This window comes from Diabrotica virgifera, chromosome 4 (assembly GCF_917563875.1).
Source record: "Diabrotica virgifera virgifera chromosome 4, PGI_DIABVI_V3a".
Taxonomy (NCBI): domain Eukaryota; kingdom Metazoa; phylum Arthropoda; class Insecta; order Coleoptera; family Chrysomelidae; genus Diabrotica; species Diabrotica virgifera.
In genome coordinates this window covers 158,316,243-158,335,187 of record NC_065446.1, presented here as the reverse complement: position 1 = coordinate 158,335,187, position 18,945 = coordinate 158,316,243, and the positions used below count along the sequence as shown (strand labels likewise).

Here is an 18,945-nt window from a genome sequence, read left to right as displayed (position 1 = left end):
AATGTGATAATTTTTTCACTAACTATGTATTCAGTGATTGTAATAATTATTTATATGTACAACAAAAACTAATACTCAATCGAGAAAAGAGGAAAAGTGTTAATGATTTTTTAATAATATATTGTTAGATACTATGGAACGCTTACAATTTTGAACATCTTTAACAACAAAATACTTGGATCACAGAACATATTATCCTGATGTATTCTCTGCTTGGATCTTCCACAAATAATACACAATAAATAACTTTTTATTAAGTTCACGTCTTAAATCAATTATTTATCAAATACACTATAATATATCAATATTATTTAATCAACAACTCAAAATATTCCCGATGCCATGTCAAATATTTAAAATTGTCACTGATTGTCAATGTCTGACTGACAATATTATATTCGCTGAGTGCGTTGTAAGACAAAGATAGATTTGGAAAATATTACCACGGACATGGTGTCCATTTTTTTCGAACCCTGAAAAAACTATAATATACTTTTAAAAAATTTAAACGCAGAATGAAAGACTAAATTATTACCGAGGGCCAAAAGTCCCTTAGAATAAATAAAAAGTTTATTTTGAATAAGATATTTGAAATTAAAAATCACACTAAATTTTCTCTTAGTTTTTCACTTCTGTAACTTATTAAAATAAACATTATAGAAGTTCTCAGGGACTTTCGGCCCTCACTAATAACGTAATCAATCATTCTGCGTTTAAATTTTTCAAAAATACTTATTAGTTTTCTCAGGATTCGAAAAAAATGAATCCCCATTTGAATAGCATTGCAGCCGAAAATACGTACCCATCCTCTTAACAGTAGAATTGTCCTTTTATTTCTTTTGTAATAAAAATATTACAAAAAATATTTAAATAGGTACCTACTTGTTCATCCTTTGAGACATATTATACAACGTATACGACAAGTCATTCTTTCTACGGACAAATAAAATTAAAACACAAAAATTATATAAACATTACAACATTTAGATATTTCTCACCGAAAAAAGTAAATTCCACTTCACTATAAGTTCACTTATCCTTACAATATTAATTTGTGAACTGCATCCTTATTCGAATGATATTAATGATGTTTGTTTTGCTTCTACCTTTTAAAAAAATTGTAACAATAGTTTCATAAATAAAAATAATGTCTAATTATAATAAATCGATGGTACATTATGTTAATATTAATTATTGGTAATTTGTACGAATATTTAACAATTACTTTATATATTCTACCATTAACTTATTAAAAAAATAACATTGGCTTTTATATTTTTAAAAATCTATAGGTACCTATCTAGTTTTTCTTATTTGCTATATATTTCTTTGCATAGATTTACTTTAGAGATGTAATAATATCTAATAAACGCAATATTGATTAAATTAAAAATAAAAAAAGTAAAGATTGGTATGGGATTCGAACCCCGATTATCCACGTCCAAAGACCAAAGACCAGTTCTCGTCGCCATCCGCTCGAACTGTCAAAACACTTACTCGATAGAGTAGGATAGTGACGTCGTCGATACTCCCCTTGAATTAAAAATAGACTACCGACCAAATAGGCTCATTTATCTCTGTCGCAATCGTCACCCATTCTAAGATGGCAGGGTGCAATCTAGAGTATTATCTATCGTATAAACGGAAGTGTTAGAAAGTTAGGTTAGGTCCGTTAGGTTCAAGTACAAGTCAAAAAAGATAAGTGCTATTATTTTTTCACATATTTTTGTACATTTGGATGCACGGTGTTTAATAACAAATTCATAAATCAGCTTGTACTACTATTCACAGTATTTTCGTTTTTATTTAATTTGGTGGAAACATGTGGAAACTGTGAAAACTGTTTATGAAAATAGATTGTCTAATGTTTATAATGAAATAACTCATATGCAGTATCGATGGGTAGAGAATAACTTCAATCATTCGTTTATATTGAAAATTATACGGAAAATTCGATTAATTTTGATTGAAGTTCTAGAAAGTTAAGATTTAAAAAAATGGTTTAACATTGTATACTTACCTTCACTCAGTATATTCATAACTGCCTCTTTCACAAAAATCACTTGAATTATTATAAAAATTCAGAAAACGTAATTCGTACAAAAAAGTGCAGGAAAATCTCAAATTAAAGCGCAGTCAAAACGTATTACGAAGTGACAGCTGTCAAATTTGTTTGGAAAGGTTATTTGGGGAGGGGATAGTCTCAGATGACGTCACATATAACTACGTGCTTTAGAGACAACAATTGGCCCGAAATGCTAGTTTTTGAAATTTTCGTTTTGGCCAGCTTTTTATGTAAAATAACACTCTGTGCAACGTTCGGAACGGACAAGGCACGTGAAGAAGAAGAAGAAGAAGAAGAAACATGTATAACTTAATGTTCACATTGTTACGGTTAACATGTTTGTAATAACAACAAGTAGTTATATTTATAGAGATGTTTCATCTTGTTCTAATTTTCCTTAAGTGTATCCGTTGATTGTTAATTTTGCTCTAAACTGATAAATGTCATTTATTCAATATTTTAGATAACAAAACAAAATTAAATAAATAAGGAAATATGATAATACCCTTTTTCAGTTCTGTAGCTCTCCCACTATACCAGCTAACATCAGTTTCACTTTTATTTCTCTTATGAACAGTCTTTTTCGGAGATGTTTTATCTCTTTGTGGTGAGCTCTTCTGTTCTTTCGCTGCTTCTTGCAGTTTCATTTTTGTTCTGGCCTGTTTATATAGTCTTAAATGTGATGCCGCATCATCCACAAACTTTTGAGTCAAATAAGGTATCCAGTCGATTTCTTTGACCCTACAAAAAGTAAAACAATTTGAAGGTATTTTTTAATTAGTAACATTAGATCTTACTACGTTGACTTACTTAGTCCAATTTTTAACTCTTTAATTTACCTAATTACAAATACAAATATGAGCATACACATAAATCAGACAAAATTATTAAAATATCATTATACAGGATTTTTTATTAATAAGTTACACTTTAAAAGGGTTTAAATTAAATTCAACAAAGCTATTTTACAATTATTGTAAATCGTTACAAGGACATTGTATTACTTTTTAAAAATTTGTGTTATCTATCACATTAATTTTAAATATGTGTCTCAAATACTCTCTCCCTTCTAGCAATGAGAATCCTGCCAACTGTAAAGAGGTAATGGATATCCATGATAAGAAATAATTTAATTTATGGCATGAATCTTGTCATTCAAAGTTGGCTATCACAATATTTATCCTAAAAACTATGTCTAAATATATAATTAAATCATTCTAATCGAAAGAAAAATTTCAATTTTTTCTCAAATTACGGATACTTATCATCATTTTATTACAATTATGATAACTATTTTATTATCACTTTTACGAAAAAAAGTTATTCTTCATAAAATGCTCTCCCTGGTCTAAAATCTAATATACAACCATCATATATCAAACTTTTTAATTTTTGTACGAGGGATGTAAAAAATATGAATTTTTCTTAAGAGTTAAGTGCCTTTATTATTCACAATATTTTAATTAGAAGGATGTAATTGAACACTAAAACAATTTTTTTAATTCCAAACAACTTTTCTTAATAACAATTTTCGATATTGTGAAATGTAAGGTACTTTACTCTTGAGTGAAATTCATATTTTTTGACATACCTCGTTATAAAATTGATTACATTTGATGATTTCATCTTAGAGTATATACGATGCAGAGTATTTTATAAAGAATAACTTTTTTTCGTAAAACTGATAATAAAAAAGTTATCAATAGGTTCTAAGTTACGCAGACATACTGTATAAGAGCTACAAAAATTTTTTTTTGCTGAACATTTCTTATTGTTGAAGCTTATTATTAAATGTATTTTAGGTAAGTTTTACAGAAAAAAGTTTTGATCACTTTGTATAAACATTTTTTTAGCTGGTAATTTTCGGTTTTTGTATTACATTTTTGTTATCTTTCTTAATTTTCTTAAAAAGAAATAGTTTATTTCATCTCTAAAGTAAAATAATTTAGTGCATTTTTAAGTTTACATCCTAAGCTTTAATAAAGCACTTATAAATATCTAATAGATCTGATCAAACTTGAGTAATACTATAAAATACAGTGGAGTTTAAATCTAACTACCTCGGGAATATCGTATATCCCTCATGCACAGTGAAGAAAGTGGTGTCGGTGATCCTGATCTATACACCAACTTCAAACCCAATATATCTGAAACGGCGCGGTGAAACTTTACTTAGTTTCCTGATGGAAAAAATCTATTCCAAATAATAACTTATTCTACAAAAAATAACATCAGAGATGGACGTGGCAGAGCCCGAATGAAAAAACCAGTAACGAGATCGATTTTATGATCACAGACAAGAAGCAAATCTTTAAAGATATTACAGTTCTAAACCAGTTTTCAACTTTACCTACCTTGGGAAATAGAAATACCGTATGATCAAAAAGAAGTCCACAACTACATGGAGATAGCCTAATAATATAAAATAGGACATAGGACATGGACATTGGAGCATTTGAAGAACATATCAACAGCATCATCTATTAGAACGGACAACCGAAAACATAAAAATGAACAAATTCAACAAAAAATTGAAGATAACAAGAGCCTCAAAGTTCTAAAGAGATTGGCAAAAAAGAAGTAACGAAATTAAAGGATCGAGATGGGAATATAATCACCAACAGAGATGAATTACTAAGGAATGTAGAAGACTTCTATAAAGAACTATGAACAGCCAACAAAACCATGATGAGCAACTATAAGATCAGGAAAAAGATTATTCAACCAAGATCGAAATTAATGCCTGATATATCAACAGATAAGACGAAATAAGGAACACATTGAGGACAATGACAAGAAATAAAGCTCCGGGAGAAGACAATATTGTTATAAAAGCCGTAAAGATTGGAGGAGACAGACTTTTAAAGAACATAAAGGAAGTATTCAACTTATGTCTGCATCAAAGTGAAATACCTACATCTACAAGATGGCACAGTAAACTTACCATCTTATTACACAAAAAAGGCGATCCATCAGACCGCGAGAATTACCGACCCATAAGCCTATTAAACCACCTCTACAAGATATTCACAAGAATAATACCTAAGAAATAGACTGGAAACAAAATTGGATTTTACCAACCTAGAGAACAGGCAGGCTTTAGGAAAAGCTTTTGCACTAACGACCATCTCTACTGCATAAAAGGGATTATAGAAAAATCCATCGAATACAACCGATCATTGGTCCTGGCTTTCGTAGACTTTCGCAAAGCATTTGATACCATAGAAAGCATCAACATAATGAGAACGTTGGAGGAAAGTTGTATAGATTATCGGTACTCTTATATTATATCGGTACTCTTATATATATTATACGTTGGGTACTCCAAACTTATAGTGAACATGTACAATAACGCAACCATGACCATCCAACTACACAAAGATACCAAATCTATAAAAATTAAAAGAGGAATTATACAGGGAGACACGTTATCTCCCAAACTCCTTACAGAGTACTGGAACATGCTTTCAAATAATTGGAGTGGGACGCCAAAGGAATAAATGTCGATGGCGAAAGGCTCTCCCACCTACGATTCGTAGACGACTTAGTTGTTATAACAGACAACTTATGGAGAAAATAATGGCGTGCATAAATATATCGGATGAACAACAAGGATTTAGAAGTGGAAGATCACGTAACGATGCAGTTTTTGTGATAAGGCAAATAGCGGAGAAATCATTAGAATATAACAAACCAGCCTTTTTCCGTTTCATAGACCTAGAGAAAGCGTTGAATAGAATCCAATTAAAAGATGTGATACACCTATATGACAAAAATTTACCCCTGCATATCATAAAACTGATAGAAAACATATCTATAAGAAATAAAATAGAAATGAAAGTCAATGGAATAATAACAGAATCCATAGAAACAAACACAGGAATCAGGAAAGGAGATTCACTAAGCTCTCTACTGTTTAACATCATGTTGGATGCAATAATAAAACAAGTGAAGAAAAAAGAGGGTACAAAATGGACAATAGAGAGATAAAAATACTCTGTTACGCTGATGACACCGTGTTAGTAGCAGAGTGCGAAGACGACCTACAAAGATTACTGCACGAGTTCAACATTAACGCAAAAGAAAGGAATATGAAAATAGATGCAAATTGGAGTTAGACAATCAAATTATACAACAAGTAATGAATTTCAAACACCTGGGAATTAATCTATCAGCCGACAACAATATCGCAGAAGAGGTAAAAGACCAAATAAATAAAGCCAGTAGAACGGCCGGATGCCTAAACGACACAATTTGGAAAAACAAACACCTAAGATTGAAAACCAAGGCCCGAATATATAAGTCAGTTATTAGGCCAGTTATGACTTACACGGCCGAAACAAGACCAGATACAAGCAAAACACGAAGACATCTGGAGACCAACGAAATGAAGAACGCCCAAGGGAAAGATGGAATGACAACTTAGGGGCAGAATGAAAGACACCGTTGAAGAAAAACAGGCAGTACTGTCTATATAAAAGAAGAAGAAGAAGAAGAAGACAACTTAAAAGAGATTAGAAGTATGCTTACTGAATTAGATGCCGCCTGTAAGACAGATGGCTTAAACATAAATGTTGGAAAGACACAATACATGACAAATCTGGTACCAAGCGAAAATCCAAAAGTCGACTTCAACGAAATAGCAATGGTCCATAAATATTTATTTTTTTTATTTTAAACAACACCGAAGAGGTACCTTGGTTATTTACAACTAGTCACAAAATATTAGACTAACGAGCAAATTTGTTTAATGACAATCTTAAAGCTAAAAACTAATGTTTGTTGAGTTCTCGCCAATGGTATTCCTCAATTTTTTTTAACCAGCTTAAACCTAGCACTTAACACGCACATGACTCTATACTAACATTTACTATTTACACTAACTCGAAAGGTTTAGTTCTCTTGAGTCTTCTCACTATCCCATGCTGGTCCAGGAGTTGCTACTTTTGCATGGTTATGAAGTCTGTTTTCATGCTTCTTTCCGAATCTTTTAATTACATCTGCCACCATTTCCACACCTAGGTCTCTGTGTACTGTGTAGGTCGCTACTTCTTATGTACCAGGGAGCATTTACAATGTCTCTTTGTACTTTATTCTGAAAACTTTGGATCATTTTGATGTTACTCGCACTGACACATCCCCAGAGCTGCTTGCCATATGTCCATACCGGCTTCAGTATTTGTTTATACATATATCATGAGCTTATTATGTACTGATAGTTCTGAATTTCTTCCGAGGAGCCAGTACAATTTTCTATATTTGATGTTCAATTCCATTTTTTTTCTTTTTGATGTGTTCTTTCCATCTCAGTCTGACATCTAGATTCATACCCAAATATTTTGCTGTATTGGCATATGGTATAGTAGTTCCAGAGTCTAGGTTGAACCGTGATAGTGTGTACATGTGTGTGTGTGATCGCTCCGTATCAAAGTTCATACATTGGGCCGGTACGAGTTTAGTCATCCACACTACATTCACTGAGACAATTACAGGTAACATTAGATTGTAATTAGCATAAAATAAATAGATAATTCTTTATACGTATTTGTGTGAAACAGTGTTATAAAGAAAGATAAACAAACAACAGAAAAAGCTGACAGGGATAAGCCTCTTGACCTTCGCAAGGTTGAATTGGGTTGGGTAGCTTTGCGCTCTGTCAGCGTTCGATTATTTACAACAATACATTGTTATACAATGTGGATACAAACCACATAAGGATGAGCGACTGGGACGAAATCAAAAATTTAATAACAAATTTGACGTCGGAAATGCGCAAAGATCTGAAAGAAATTAAAAATGATTTTCAAGAATATAAAAAAACACTGAAAATTTTCAGAGAAGAAAATATAGAATTAAAGAAAGAAATTAACGAACTGAAGATGAAAGTTGAAAATTTGGAAAAATTGGAAGAAAAAGTCGAAAACATCGAAAAATACAAGAAGAAAAATAACATAATTATAAGTGGATTTAAAATACGGGACAATGAAGAAGAAGCGCAAGAAGAAATAGAAAAATTTGTCGAAAACAAGCTACAAGTTGTTATTAAGGCGAAAAAATTGACAAAAATAAACGAAACAATGTGCGTACTAAAACTGAACAATCGAGAAAAAGCAGATGTAATGAAAAATAAACACAAACTAAGACACGTCAAAGGCCAAAAAATATTTATACGCCATGATTTAACAGAACAAGAGAACAAAATCCATAAAAGCCTACAAGAAATAGCAAAAGATAAAAGAAACCAGAACAAAAAGGTAGTAATTGGGTACCAGAAATTAATTATAAATGGCGAAAAATTTATATGGAATAAAAAGAAAAATACGATTGAAAGTACGAATACTCTTCATGATAATTCAAAAAACTAGTGGAACATATACAGGATGGAAACATGGAGACGACCAGCATAAGAAAAGGAAAACGAAATATGATAAAAGGAAGAGCGAGCACATGGAAAATTGGAACATGGAATATTCGAAGTATTTACGGAAAAGAACAGGATTTAATAGAGGAATTTGAACAAGCACAACTAGATATACTAACAGTATCGGAAACAAAGAAAAAAGGCAAAGGCGAAATTAAACTTAATAAAGGTCATTTGATGATATATAGCGGAGTGGACAATAAACAAAGAGCTGCAGCCGGAATAGGATGCATAATACATGAAAAGCTAATAAATAGTGTAAACACGTGGGAGGCAATTAACGAAAGAATATTAAAAGTAGAACTAACAGGCATAAACGGAGAAAACTGGATAATATTAGCCGTATACGGACCAAGCGAAGACGAGAATTCAGCAATAAAAGATAAATTTTGGGATGAACTGACGAGAATTACAGAAGAATGCAAAGGAAGAATATTAATTGCTGGAGACTTCAACAGCAGAGTTGGTAAACAAGATCACAAATATAACACAGTAATAGGTACACATGGGGAAGATACGAGGAACAATAACGGCAAGAGATTGCTTGAATACTGTCAACTACATAATCTAATAATAACAAACACACTCTTCGAACATAAAAATATCCACAAATACACACGGGAAGTTATAAGCAGAGGAGAAAAATCAATAATCGATTATGTAATAGTGGAAAAAGACTATAGGGCAAACATTACCGACACCAAAGTACGAAGAGGTGCAGAAATCAATAGTGATCACTATCTGGTGGTAACAAAAATTAAACACCAAATTATGAAGAACGAGGAGCAGAAAATAAATAAAGAAAGAAAAGTAGAATTTGAATCAATAAGATCTTACAAGTTGACAGAAGAAAATGTGAGAACTAAATATGAAGAAATAATAAATCGAGAAATTGAAAAAAGGCTATTAATAATGAGAGATGCAGATGTGGATCAGTTATGGAATAGTATAAAAGAAATTATTATTGAGGCATCCAAGGAGGCATGCGGCGTAAGTAGAACAACTAGCAACAGGAAACAGACATCGTGGTGGAATGAACAAATTAAATCAGAAACAAAGGAAAAGAAAAGACGATGGAAAATATACCTATCAAACAAATCAACTGAAACGTATGAAAAATATAAAGAACAACGAAAAATAGTAAAAAATATGATAAAAGATGCAAAAGAAGAAAGTTGGAAACAATTCGGGGATAAACTAGAATCAGATAGTAAAAGTAACCAAAAGCTGTTTTATAAGACCATGAAAACATTAAGAAGGGGAAAAAATACAGTTCAATTGACAATTAGAGACGAAACAGGAAACATTTTGACACAGGAAGAAGAAATAATGGAAAGATGGAAAAGGTATTTTCAAGAACTATTATCAACTGAAGAAACACCACATTATACCATTAACGTGACAAATACCGGAGAAACCATAGAAGAAACGCAAGACACTGCAATAACATGGGAAGAATTTACACAAGGATTGGCAAAAATGAAAAATGGAAAGTCACCAGGGCATGATAAAATAACAACTGAGATGCTCAAATATATGGGAGTACAAGGACAACACATATTATTACAATTAATAAACAAGATATGGAAAGCTGAAAGAATACCAGAAGAATGGAAGATCTCGTTGATACTACCCATATTTAAATCTGGAGATAAAAAAGAATGCAAAAACTATAGAGGCATAATGCTCTTATGCTCGGCGATGAAACTGTACGAACAAATATTACAAGAAAAGCTGACAAAGATAATCGATACAACATTAGCAGAAACTCAAAGTGGCTTTAGAAAAGGAAGAAGTGTGCAAGATCACATCTTCACTATTAAACAGATCATTGAGAAAACAAAACTCAGAAGAGGAAAAGCATATTTTGCGTTTATCGACTTACAAAAAGCGTTTGATCTTGTTCCTCGGCAAAAAGTATGGTCGCTCCTAGAACAAAGAGGAATAGCAACCAAACTAAGGAAAAATATTGAATGTCTATATAAAAATACGACGAATTGTGTTATAACTAGAAACCTGAAGTCAGAAAATTTTATAACAAAAGATGGTCTAAGACAGGGAGGAGGACTAAGTCCAACATTGTTTACGTTGTTTATGGACGAAATAATTAAAAAAAGTAGTCAGAGAACAAAACACCTATTTGTAGGATACAAAAACTTACAACCGATCGAAATATCAGAGTGTGCTTTTGCAGATGACATCGTTATAATGGCAACAAAAGAAAAGGACCTACAAGAAAACTTACAAACGTGGAGTGAAATATTAGAAGAAAGTGGCATGAAACTAAACCTAACAAAAACAAAAGTGATGGTAGTAGCAGAAACTAAAGAAAACGTGAGTATACAGATCAATGGTATACATATACAACAAGTTGAATGCTTCGAATACCTGGGTGTAAAAATTGAAGATTCAGGTCAACAAGGTTTAGAAATCGATAAACGTATAGAGAAAGCAATAAATTCATATTATGCAATGAACACAACTTTTATAGGAAAAAAGGAAATAGCGCAAAGTACAAAAATGAAAGTTTTTAAGGCAATATATAGACTCATACTCACCTTCGGTTGTGAATCGTGGACATTAACAGAGAGGCAGAAGAGCAGAGTACAAGCGACGGAAATGAAGTACCTAAGAAGAGCGAGAGGAGTTACAAGACTTGACAGGGTAAGAAATGAGCAAATAAGGGAGGATCTGGAGGTGGAATCAATCTTAGAATTCATAGAAAAAAGACAAATCAGCTGGTGGGGACATTTACAAAGACTAGACGATAGAAAACCGGTAAAAATGATTTGGGAAGCTAAAGTAAATATCAAGAGGAAGAGAGGAAGACCAAGAGAAACATGGGACCAAGCTATTGGAAAAGTTCTACAAAAGAGAGGCAAATCCTGGAAAGAAGCAAAAGTATTGGCACAAAATAGAAAACAGTGGCGTAAATTTGTACACAATATCTAAGTTATTATTGTAATCCCGACACCAATAGGTAGAAGGGAATTTGATTATATATATATATATATATATATATATATATATATATATATATATATATATATATATATATATATATATATATATATATATATATATATATATATATATATATATATATATATATATATATATATATATATATATATATATATATATATATAGTAGTTCCATTTAGTACTATTGGTGTTTTATTTATTTTTTTGTTGGTGAAATTTACATGTACTGATTTAGTCTCATTGAGTTTGATACGCCATTTCTTGGTCCATGCATTAACCTCATTGAGTGTCTCTTGCAATTTTACTTTTGCTTCAATTTCATCATCATCAACTGCTAATATATTTGTATCATCAGCAAACGTAGCAGTGGCGGTTGTATTTAATACTGGTATATCGTAGGTATACAGCAGATAAAGTAATGGACCTAAAACACTACCTTGGGGTACTTCAGCACCAATTGTTCTCAATTCTTTCACTAATATACGATTTTAGTAATTGGCTATGTTCTTTAGGTAAAAGTAGATTCAGTTTGTATTCTAGCCCATCATGCCAGACTTTATCAAAAGCCTGGGCAACGTCCAGAAAAACTGCCGAACATACTTTTTTTCCTCTAGTGCTTTTTCTATTTGATCAGTGACTCTGTGGACCTGGTCTAATGTTGCGTGATTATTTGTAAAACCCAATTGATGTAGAGGGACTTTTTGTTCTATTATAGGTTTTAGTCTTTTTAATAAGAGTTTTTCAAATAATTTTGAAATCACTGGCAGCAACGATATTGGCCGATATAAACAGTCCATAAATATAAATATCTTTTACTTAGGGCATGAAATTAAAATTACCAGGGACAATTAAATTGCCGAACTGCAAAGAAGAATCACCTTTGCGTGGGCCGTATATAGAGCTCTATCACACATCTTCAAGAGCAACATGCCAAATTATCTGAAAAAGAAGACGTTCAACCAATGTGTTCCTCCAGTCATGACTTACGGCGCCAAAACACCGTTAAACCAGACCACAGCAACCAAACTTAGAGTGACCCAAAGAAGAATGGAACGGTCACTACTTGGACTGACTCCCAGAGACAGGGTTAGAAACGAGGAAATCAGAAGAATGACAGGCGCCACAGATGTCATTGAGCGAATAGCACGGCTGAAGTGGAATTGGGTGGGCCATGTAGCCAGAATAAAGGACGGGAGGTGGACCCAAAAAATTACAGTGTGGAGACTACGAGCAGGTAGAAGAAGTAGAGGTAGACCACCTACACGATGGAGAGACAATGTCAAAATTGGGAAAAGATGGGAATTGGTTGCAGGAAGCCCAAGACCGACAGAACTGAAAGAAATTAGGGGAGGCTTATGTTCATCTTTGGACGCAGAAGGCTGGATGATGATAATATCTGAAAATGGTTATCCAGATCAAACAGAAAACTTTGACGAGCTTGTAAGTCGAGTTATTGACTGATGGTAGGGGAGCCCAAGCGGGGATTTTTGCAGTTACTCGAGCGCGTCAGATTATCATATGGGGAGAAACCTGGTACCCTGCAGATGTACCTCTACCATATATTGGCCCTTAACACAGGGAAGTTGGTTAAGGGGGCCCTGAAAAAAATCTATCCTTAAAAATACTCGAAATTGTCAGATTAAGATAAGGTAAGTTAAGTACATGCAAAAGAGTGTATATTTAAAAAATCTGACGATTTGAGCGGGATGTAAGGAAATGGGTGTCAAAAAGTTTCACAAAAAACAGGCGAATATTTCGCGAAATTAACGTCAGATCGAAAAACTAAAAAATACGTCTTCAATATTTTTCAAACATCTATCGAATGGTACTAAACATGACCCCCCATGGAGAGGGGTGGGGGGTAAATTTAAAAATTTTAAATACAAACCCCGCGATATTTCGCAAAATGAACATCAGATCGAAAAACTGCAAAATACACGTTCAAAATGTTTTTGAAAAATCTATCGAATGGTACCAAACACGACCCCCCACGGAGGTGGAGTGAGGGGTTACTTTAAAATCTTAAATGGGACCCCCAAATTTTTACTGCAGATTTGGATTCTTTACGTAAAAATAAGCAACTTTTATTCGAGACATTTTTTTGAATTAAGGATAGATGGCGCTATAATCGGAAAAAACGATTGTTGGAAATGGAAAATTAAATGCAACAATGGAAAGTCCCCACTAAAATGGAAAATTTTACTTAACTTTTTTTGGTTTTAGGACCTAATAATCACAACCCAATATATGTATAGTGACTGCAAATTTAGCATACTTTGCTCCCCTACCATGAATTAAGAAATGATAAATTTAACTGAATGTATTCGAGGGACGAAATTAGTGGCCGTTACTTGAGGAGTAGGTTTGTACCAGAACACAGACGAAAGAGTGGATCAAAGGAAAACTCTTTGCAGTATTAGTCTAATCCGACGACTTTAATATAAAATGAGATTGAAAAACTGAATGAAATAATTATTACTTGTTTGTTTTGTGTTTCAAAAGGAAAACTCTCTTTTAACATGGCCAAAATATACAGTATGGTGCAAATGAAAGGAATAAATTCGTTATTTCGTAAGCCAGCCACTTAAGGAAAAATCCTGGAACAGGTCGATTTTTATTTTTAAATTATGATTTTTTGACATATATAAATCATATTAGTGACGTCATCCATCTGAGCATGATAACGTAATCGATGATTTTTTTAAATGAGAAAAGGGGTCGTGTGTTAGCTCATTTGAAATATTATCCAAATCTCTATTGAGCAATATAAATATTAACATAATTGAAAGTCAAATAAGTCAGGAAACTGACTTAAACCATCTTTTCTTTTTGTTTTAATTAACATAATTGTTTATACAGGGTGTCCAAAATATTTTTAATTAAATTTATTGACACAAAAAGAAGAATGTAGGTAATTTATTTAATTCAAAATACATTTAACTGCTGTCAGAAGACATAAAAAAGGTTTATTTCATAAACATTGTTTTCGCTTAAATTCCCTGCTTAAATTCATTGCCTCATTCCCTTGCCTCTTGGCAGTTTGAACATTTAATTTAAGCGAAAAGCAATGATTTTTGCAAAACAAACAATTTTTTCTGTTTTTGGACAGCAGTAAAATGCATTTTAAATTAAATAAATTACATACATTCTCCTTTTTTTGTCAATTAATTTAATTAAATTTTTTTTGGATACCCTGTATAAATAGTTGTTAATGTTTATATTACTAAATAGAGAATTGAATAACCATTCAAACGAGCTGGCACACGACCTCTAATCTCATTAAAAAAAATCATCGATTACATCATCACGCCCAGATGGATGACCCCTCTAATAGCATGATATGTCATCAAAAAATCATAATTTAAAAATAAAAGTCAACCTGTTTCAGGATTTTTCATTAAAGTCGCCGGCTTACGAAATAACGAATTTATTTCTTTCATTTGCACTTACTGTATAAGCGTATAGTATGCAAATGTATTAAATAGAAATCCAACTATTTTCAAATAAGCAAGAATTATTACAAATTAATATGTAGATACTCACCTATTTGAAATATTTATAGCCAACGTTTGAGCTGTACGTCGCACTGCAGTGTCTGTAAACTCAACATCTCTAGTAAGAAGATTATACCAAGTTAAAACATAATCTCTGATAATGTAACCTAAAATCTCTTGTAAGGAACTATCAATTAACTCACTACCAGTTACTCTGCTGTCTTGCTTTTGTACTTTTTTCGGACTTTCTAACTGTTTAACGATCTGCTCTAGACCTCCTTCTTTTATACAACTTGAACTTAAAGGATTGCCAGCACATTTTATATAAAACTTTTCTATACTACCCCGTTGTACATGCAAAAAGGACGCCAATCTAAAAGAAAAATTAAAAGTTATACAGGGTGTTTCATTAAGAATTGTCCATGTCGCAACTGGAGAAACCTTTATATAGTCCAGAGAAATAAGGTTTTTGTCGGGACACTTGAGCAGCCAGGCTGCAAATGGATTTTTTGAGTACTATATACCTAATACATTACATATACAGTGCGCTGGAATAAGTGTTACCCCTTAATAACTTATTTATTTCTAGCACATAAACAAAACGCTCGGAAAGGTCGATTTTTAAAATAATCATATATTATAACATCAATATTTCGAACTTTACGCGATTCCTCTTCAGGTAACAGGCAAAACTTTTGATTTTTTTAAATGGGAAAGTACATCATGTGATAGCTTATTTAAAAGCGTTTGAAATACTGATTACAAAAATGTATAATATTTTAATCCTTTCTAAGAGTGTAGGCGCAAAATTTCGATCGAATTGTTTTTAAACGCATTCATTTTTTCGAATCCTGAGAAAACCAATGAGTATTTTTGAAAAAATTAAACGCAAAATAAAATATTACATTATTACCGTAGGCTGAAAGTCCCTTAGAATATACAAAAATTTCTTTTGAATGATATATTTAGAATTAAAAATCTGACTAAATTTTCTTTTTTTTTACACCTGTGACTTATTAAAATAATCATTATAGAAGTTCTTAGGGACTTTTGACCCTCGATAATACTGTAATATTTCATTCTGCGTTTAAATTTTTCAAAAATAGTTTTCTCAGGATTCGAAAAAAAAAATAATAGATTTCAAAATAATTCGACCGAAATTTTGCGCCTACGGTCTCAAAAAGGATTAAACTTTTATACATTTTTGTAATCAGTCTTTCAAAAGCTTTTAAATGAGGTGTCACATGATGTAATTTCCCATTTAAAAAAATCAAAGTTATCACTGTCATTTGAAGATGGACCGCGTAGAGTTCGAAACATTTTTTTTCGTTTTATTAACGCATCTACCACGCAGGGTCATTAGCGTATTTAGATTACTGTTACAGTTGATATAAATAATGTACATAAGTTTACAATATGTGTATTACAATGTGTGTTTGATCAATTGAAGTAGTTGGTAGTTTTTAAGTTAAGAAAATATTTTGAGTAGGTATCTATGTTTTCTTCTAGGGCATCATTTTTTAGGTAGTTGGGTAAATTATATTTCCGTCGTTCACTGTTTTACCGTTAGAACACTGTTGCACACTTCACAAACTAGTCTGTTTTTGCGTTGCTTTCTTCTGTCTTTTATTTCTCTGTCTTCATTTTTGACGTATCGGTGTATATGTTGTAGGTATATGTTGATATATTAATAAGTTTCGGTAGATGCGTCGCTATCTAAGTCTGTTTCTAGGTTGCTCTGTTTTAATATTTTATTTTTTATTCGAGCGCATTTGACTTTAATGTTTCGGTCCTTCAGGTAAGGGTATATTTTATTTAACAGATCTGGATCTCTGCTGTTTCTCCTGCATACGTTTTGGCGATACTCAATGGATCTGTTGAACCATCACAGTTTTCAATAAAATCTATTACCTGTTCGTATGTTCGTAAGTTAGAGGGTGGTTAGAATTTGGGTTATCATATCTAGATGTATTAAGAGTATAAGTCAAAAATGAAAATTTTTTATTAGGACTTTTCAAACTCTTTTTTACCACTGATGAAATAACTATTACAACTAAATATCAAAATGGTGTCGAAATATGATTAATAAATTAGTAATTAACTAGATGAAGTTTTCGATCCTAATAGCATTATTAATAATATTTAGAAAATATTAAAATATTACTAAAAGATTTTTAAATCGAAAACTTATTCGTACATTTCCTTGGTAACACCTCCAAGGCTTCTAAAATTTGCAAGCCAAATGGATGCTGAAGCGAAGAAGACAAGAGGGAATTCAAAAAACTTACAATTCACGACCCCGTCTGTTCAGTTGGTAAATTCCAACAGAAAATGGACCTAGTTACTCGAAGGAGTAAAGACCAAAATTTTGCACGGCACCCTTCTGATTTGTTTATAGGGGATAATTTTTAACAAGAATCCGCAAAGACACCGAATTAGAACAACCAGACACATGTAGCATTAAATCCAGATCCCGGAAGTGTCATAGGTTGTCGAAACGGACCCTCATGGAATCTAATTGGTGACCCCTGCTATAGGATATACGTGTAAAATTTCATAAGAATCGGTCAAGCCGTTTCGGAGGAGTATGGTAACTAGCACTGTTACAGGAGAATTTTATGTATATAGAAGTAAATGTGAATTAAATAATAAAAGTGGCTAACTTTGACCGTAATTAACCTAGGCAAAAAAAAAGAATCGCGATTTTCGCGAAGTGCCTAAATTGAAGTTTAAACATTCAATTTCAAGATTCTGATGAGTATTCGGGGCTTATTTCAATTTAGACTGTTGTTTTTATTAACTTATGTAATTAGCACATTGACAATAATTAATTGAATAAATAAATAAATTCTTAAAAAAAACTATGTTAATAATAAATCATAAAATTTTAATAAATGTCAAGTATTTGTTTCACAAATTTGTGGGAATTTTTCACATGAGTACGTATAATACGTATCGACACAGACGCACCATAAAGTGCGACGCGCGGCGGTTTTAAAGTTGAGTAGAAGCGTATAATTAACAATTAGAAAACAACGGTTTATATTGAAATATACTGGGACTACGTATAAGAATATTGAAATTGAATGTATAAACTTCAATTTAGATACTTGAAAATCTGAAATCTAATAAGTTACATATGAGTTTTCAAGCCTCGAAAATGCGTATTTTATAATAAAGTTCATTGTTGATAAAGCGGCTTCGCACACATAAGTTGAGCCAAACATTTTCAAAATTGCCAAACACTTTATTCTGAATTTAATGACGGTCCGCACAAAACTAGCCCACGGTCCGGATGCGGACCGCGGTCCGCTAATTGGTGACCCCTGTCCTATAGGACTGAGAATAGGTTGTAATTTATTTTTTATACCCATCAGTTATAAGGGAGGTTACCCCTCTGAATTTTTTTTTATTTTTTTGGACAAAATTGCCTATCTTAATTTTATATGATGTAGAATTAAAAAATGCATACAATCCTTAATTTTTACTCTTCTATCACCAACCCCTATTTTTTAATAGCCATCTATATATTTACATCTCTAAAATTCTCCTGTCAGTGTTTGTTGTCATACTCGTCCGAGACCGCTTGACCGATTTTTATGAAATTATATATTATGTATATGCGGTATGTCTTAAAATCGGTCGTAATATATTTTTCATATCCCTGAGTGATAAGGGGTTTCCCCCTAACATTTTGTAATGTTAGGTGGGGATATGTGTACATAACGTACTCTACAATACTACGAGTACGTAATTTTTTTATATATAACCCCTAATGGATTCTGCAATCTGCCGGAAGGGCAATAAGCGTTTGCTTTGACAAATGTGAGATTGACCTGTAGAGCATCACTATAGTGAGTAATCTTCTTTAAAGAACTAGTTAAATTTAAATTTACTGTTTTTTTGACAATGAGAGTACTTATTGGTGTTTATATGTCCTTAGAAGCTAAAACTTATCTGAGTCCTGTAGACAGGTCGGCA

General features: G+C 32.2%; 1 protein-coding gene across 2 annotated transcripts in view; it reads right to left on the bottom strand.

Moving 5' to 3' along the window:
• The window catches only part of LOC114339787 (sorting nexin-13), a 236,149-nt gene that overhangs the window by 182,949 nt on the left and 34,255 nt on the right, over positions 1-18,945 (bottom strand). For both annotated transcript variants that reach the window (XM_028290473.2, XM_028290474.2), the window contains exons 3-4: positions 15,014-15,337; positions 2,571-2,806 (exon numbers count right to left, since the gene is read on the bottom strand). In XM_028290473.2, coding sequence (XP_028146274.2) covers positions 2,571-2,806; positions 15,014-15,337 — 560 coding nt within the window. The remainder of the gene's footprint in view (positions 1-2,570; positions 2,807-15,013; positions 15,338-18,945) is intronic.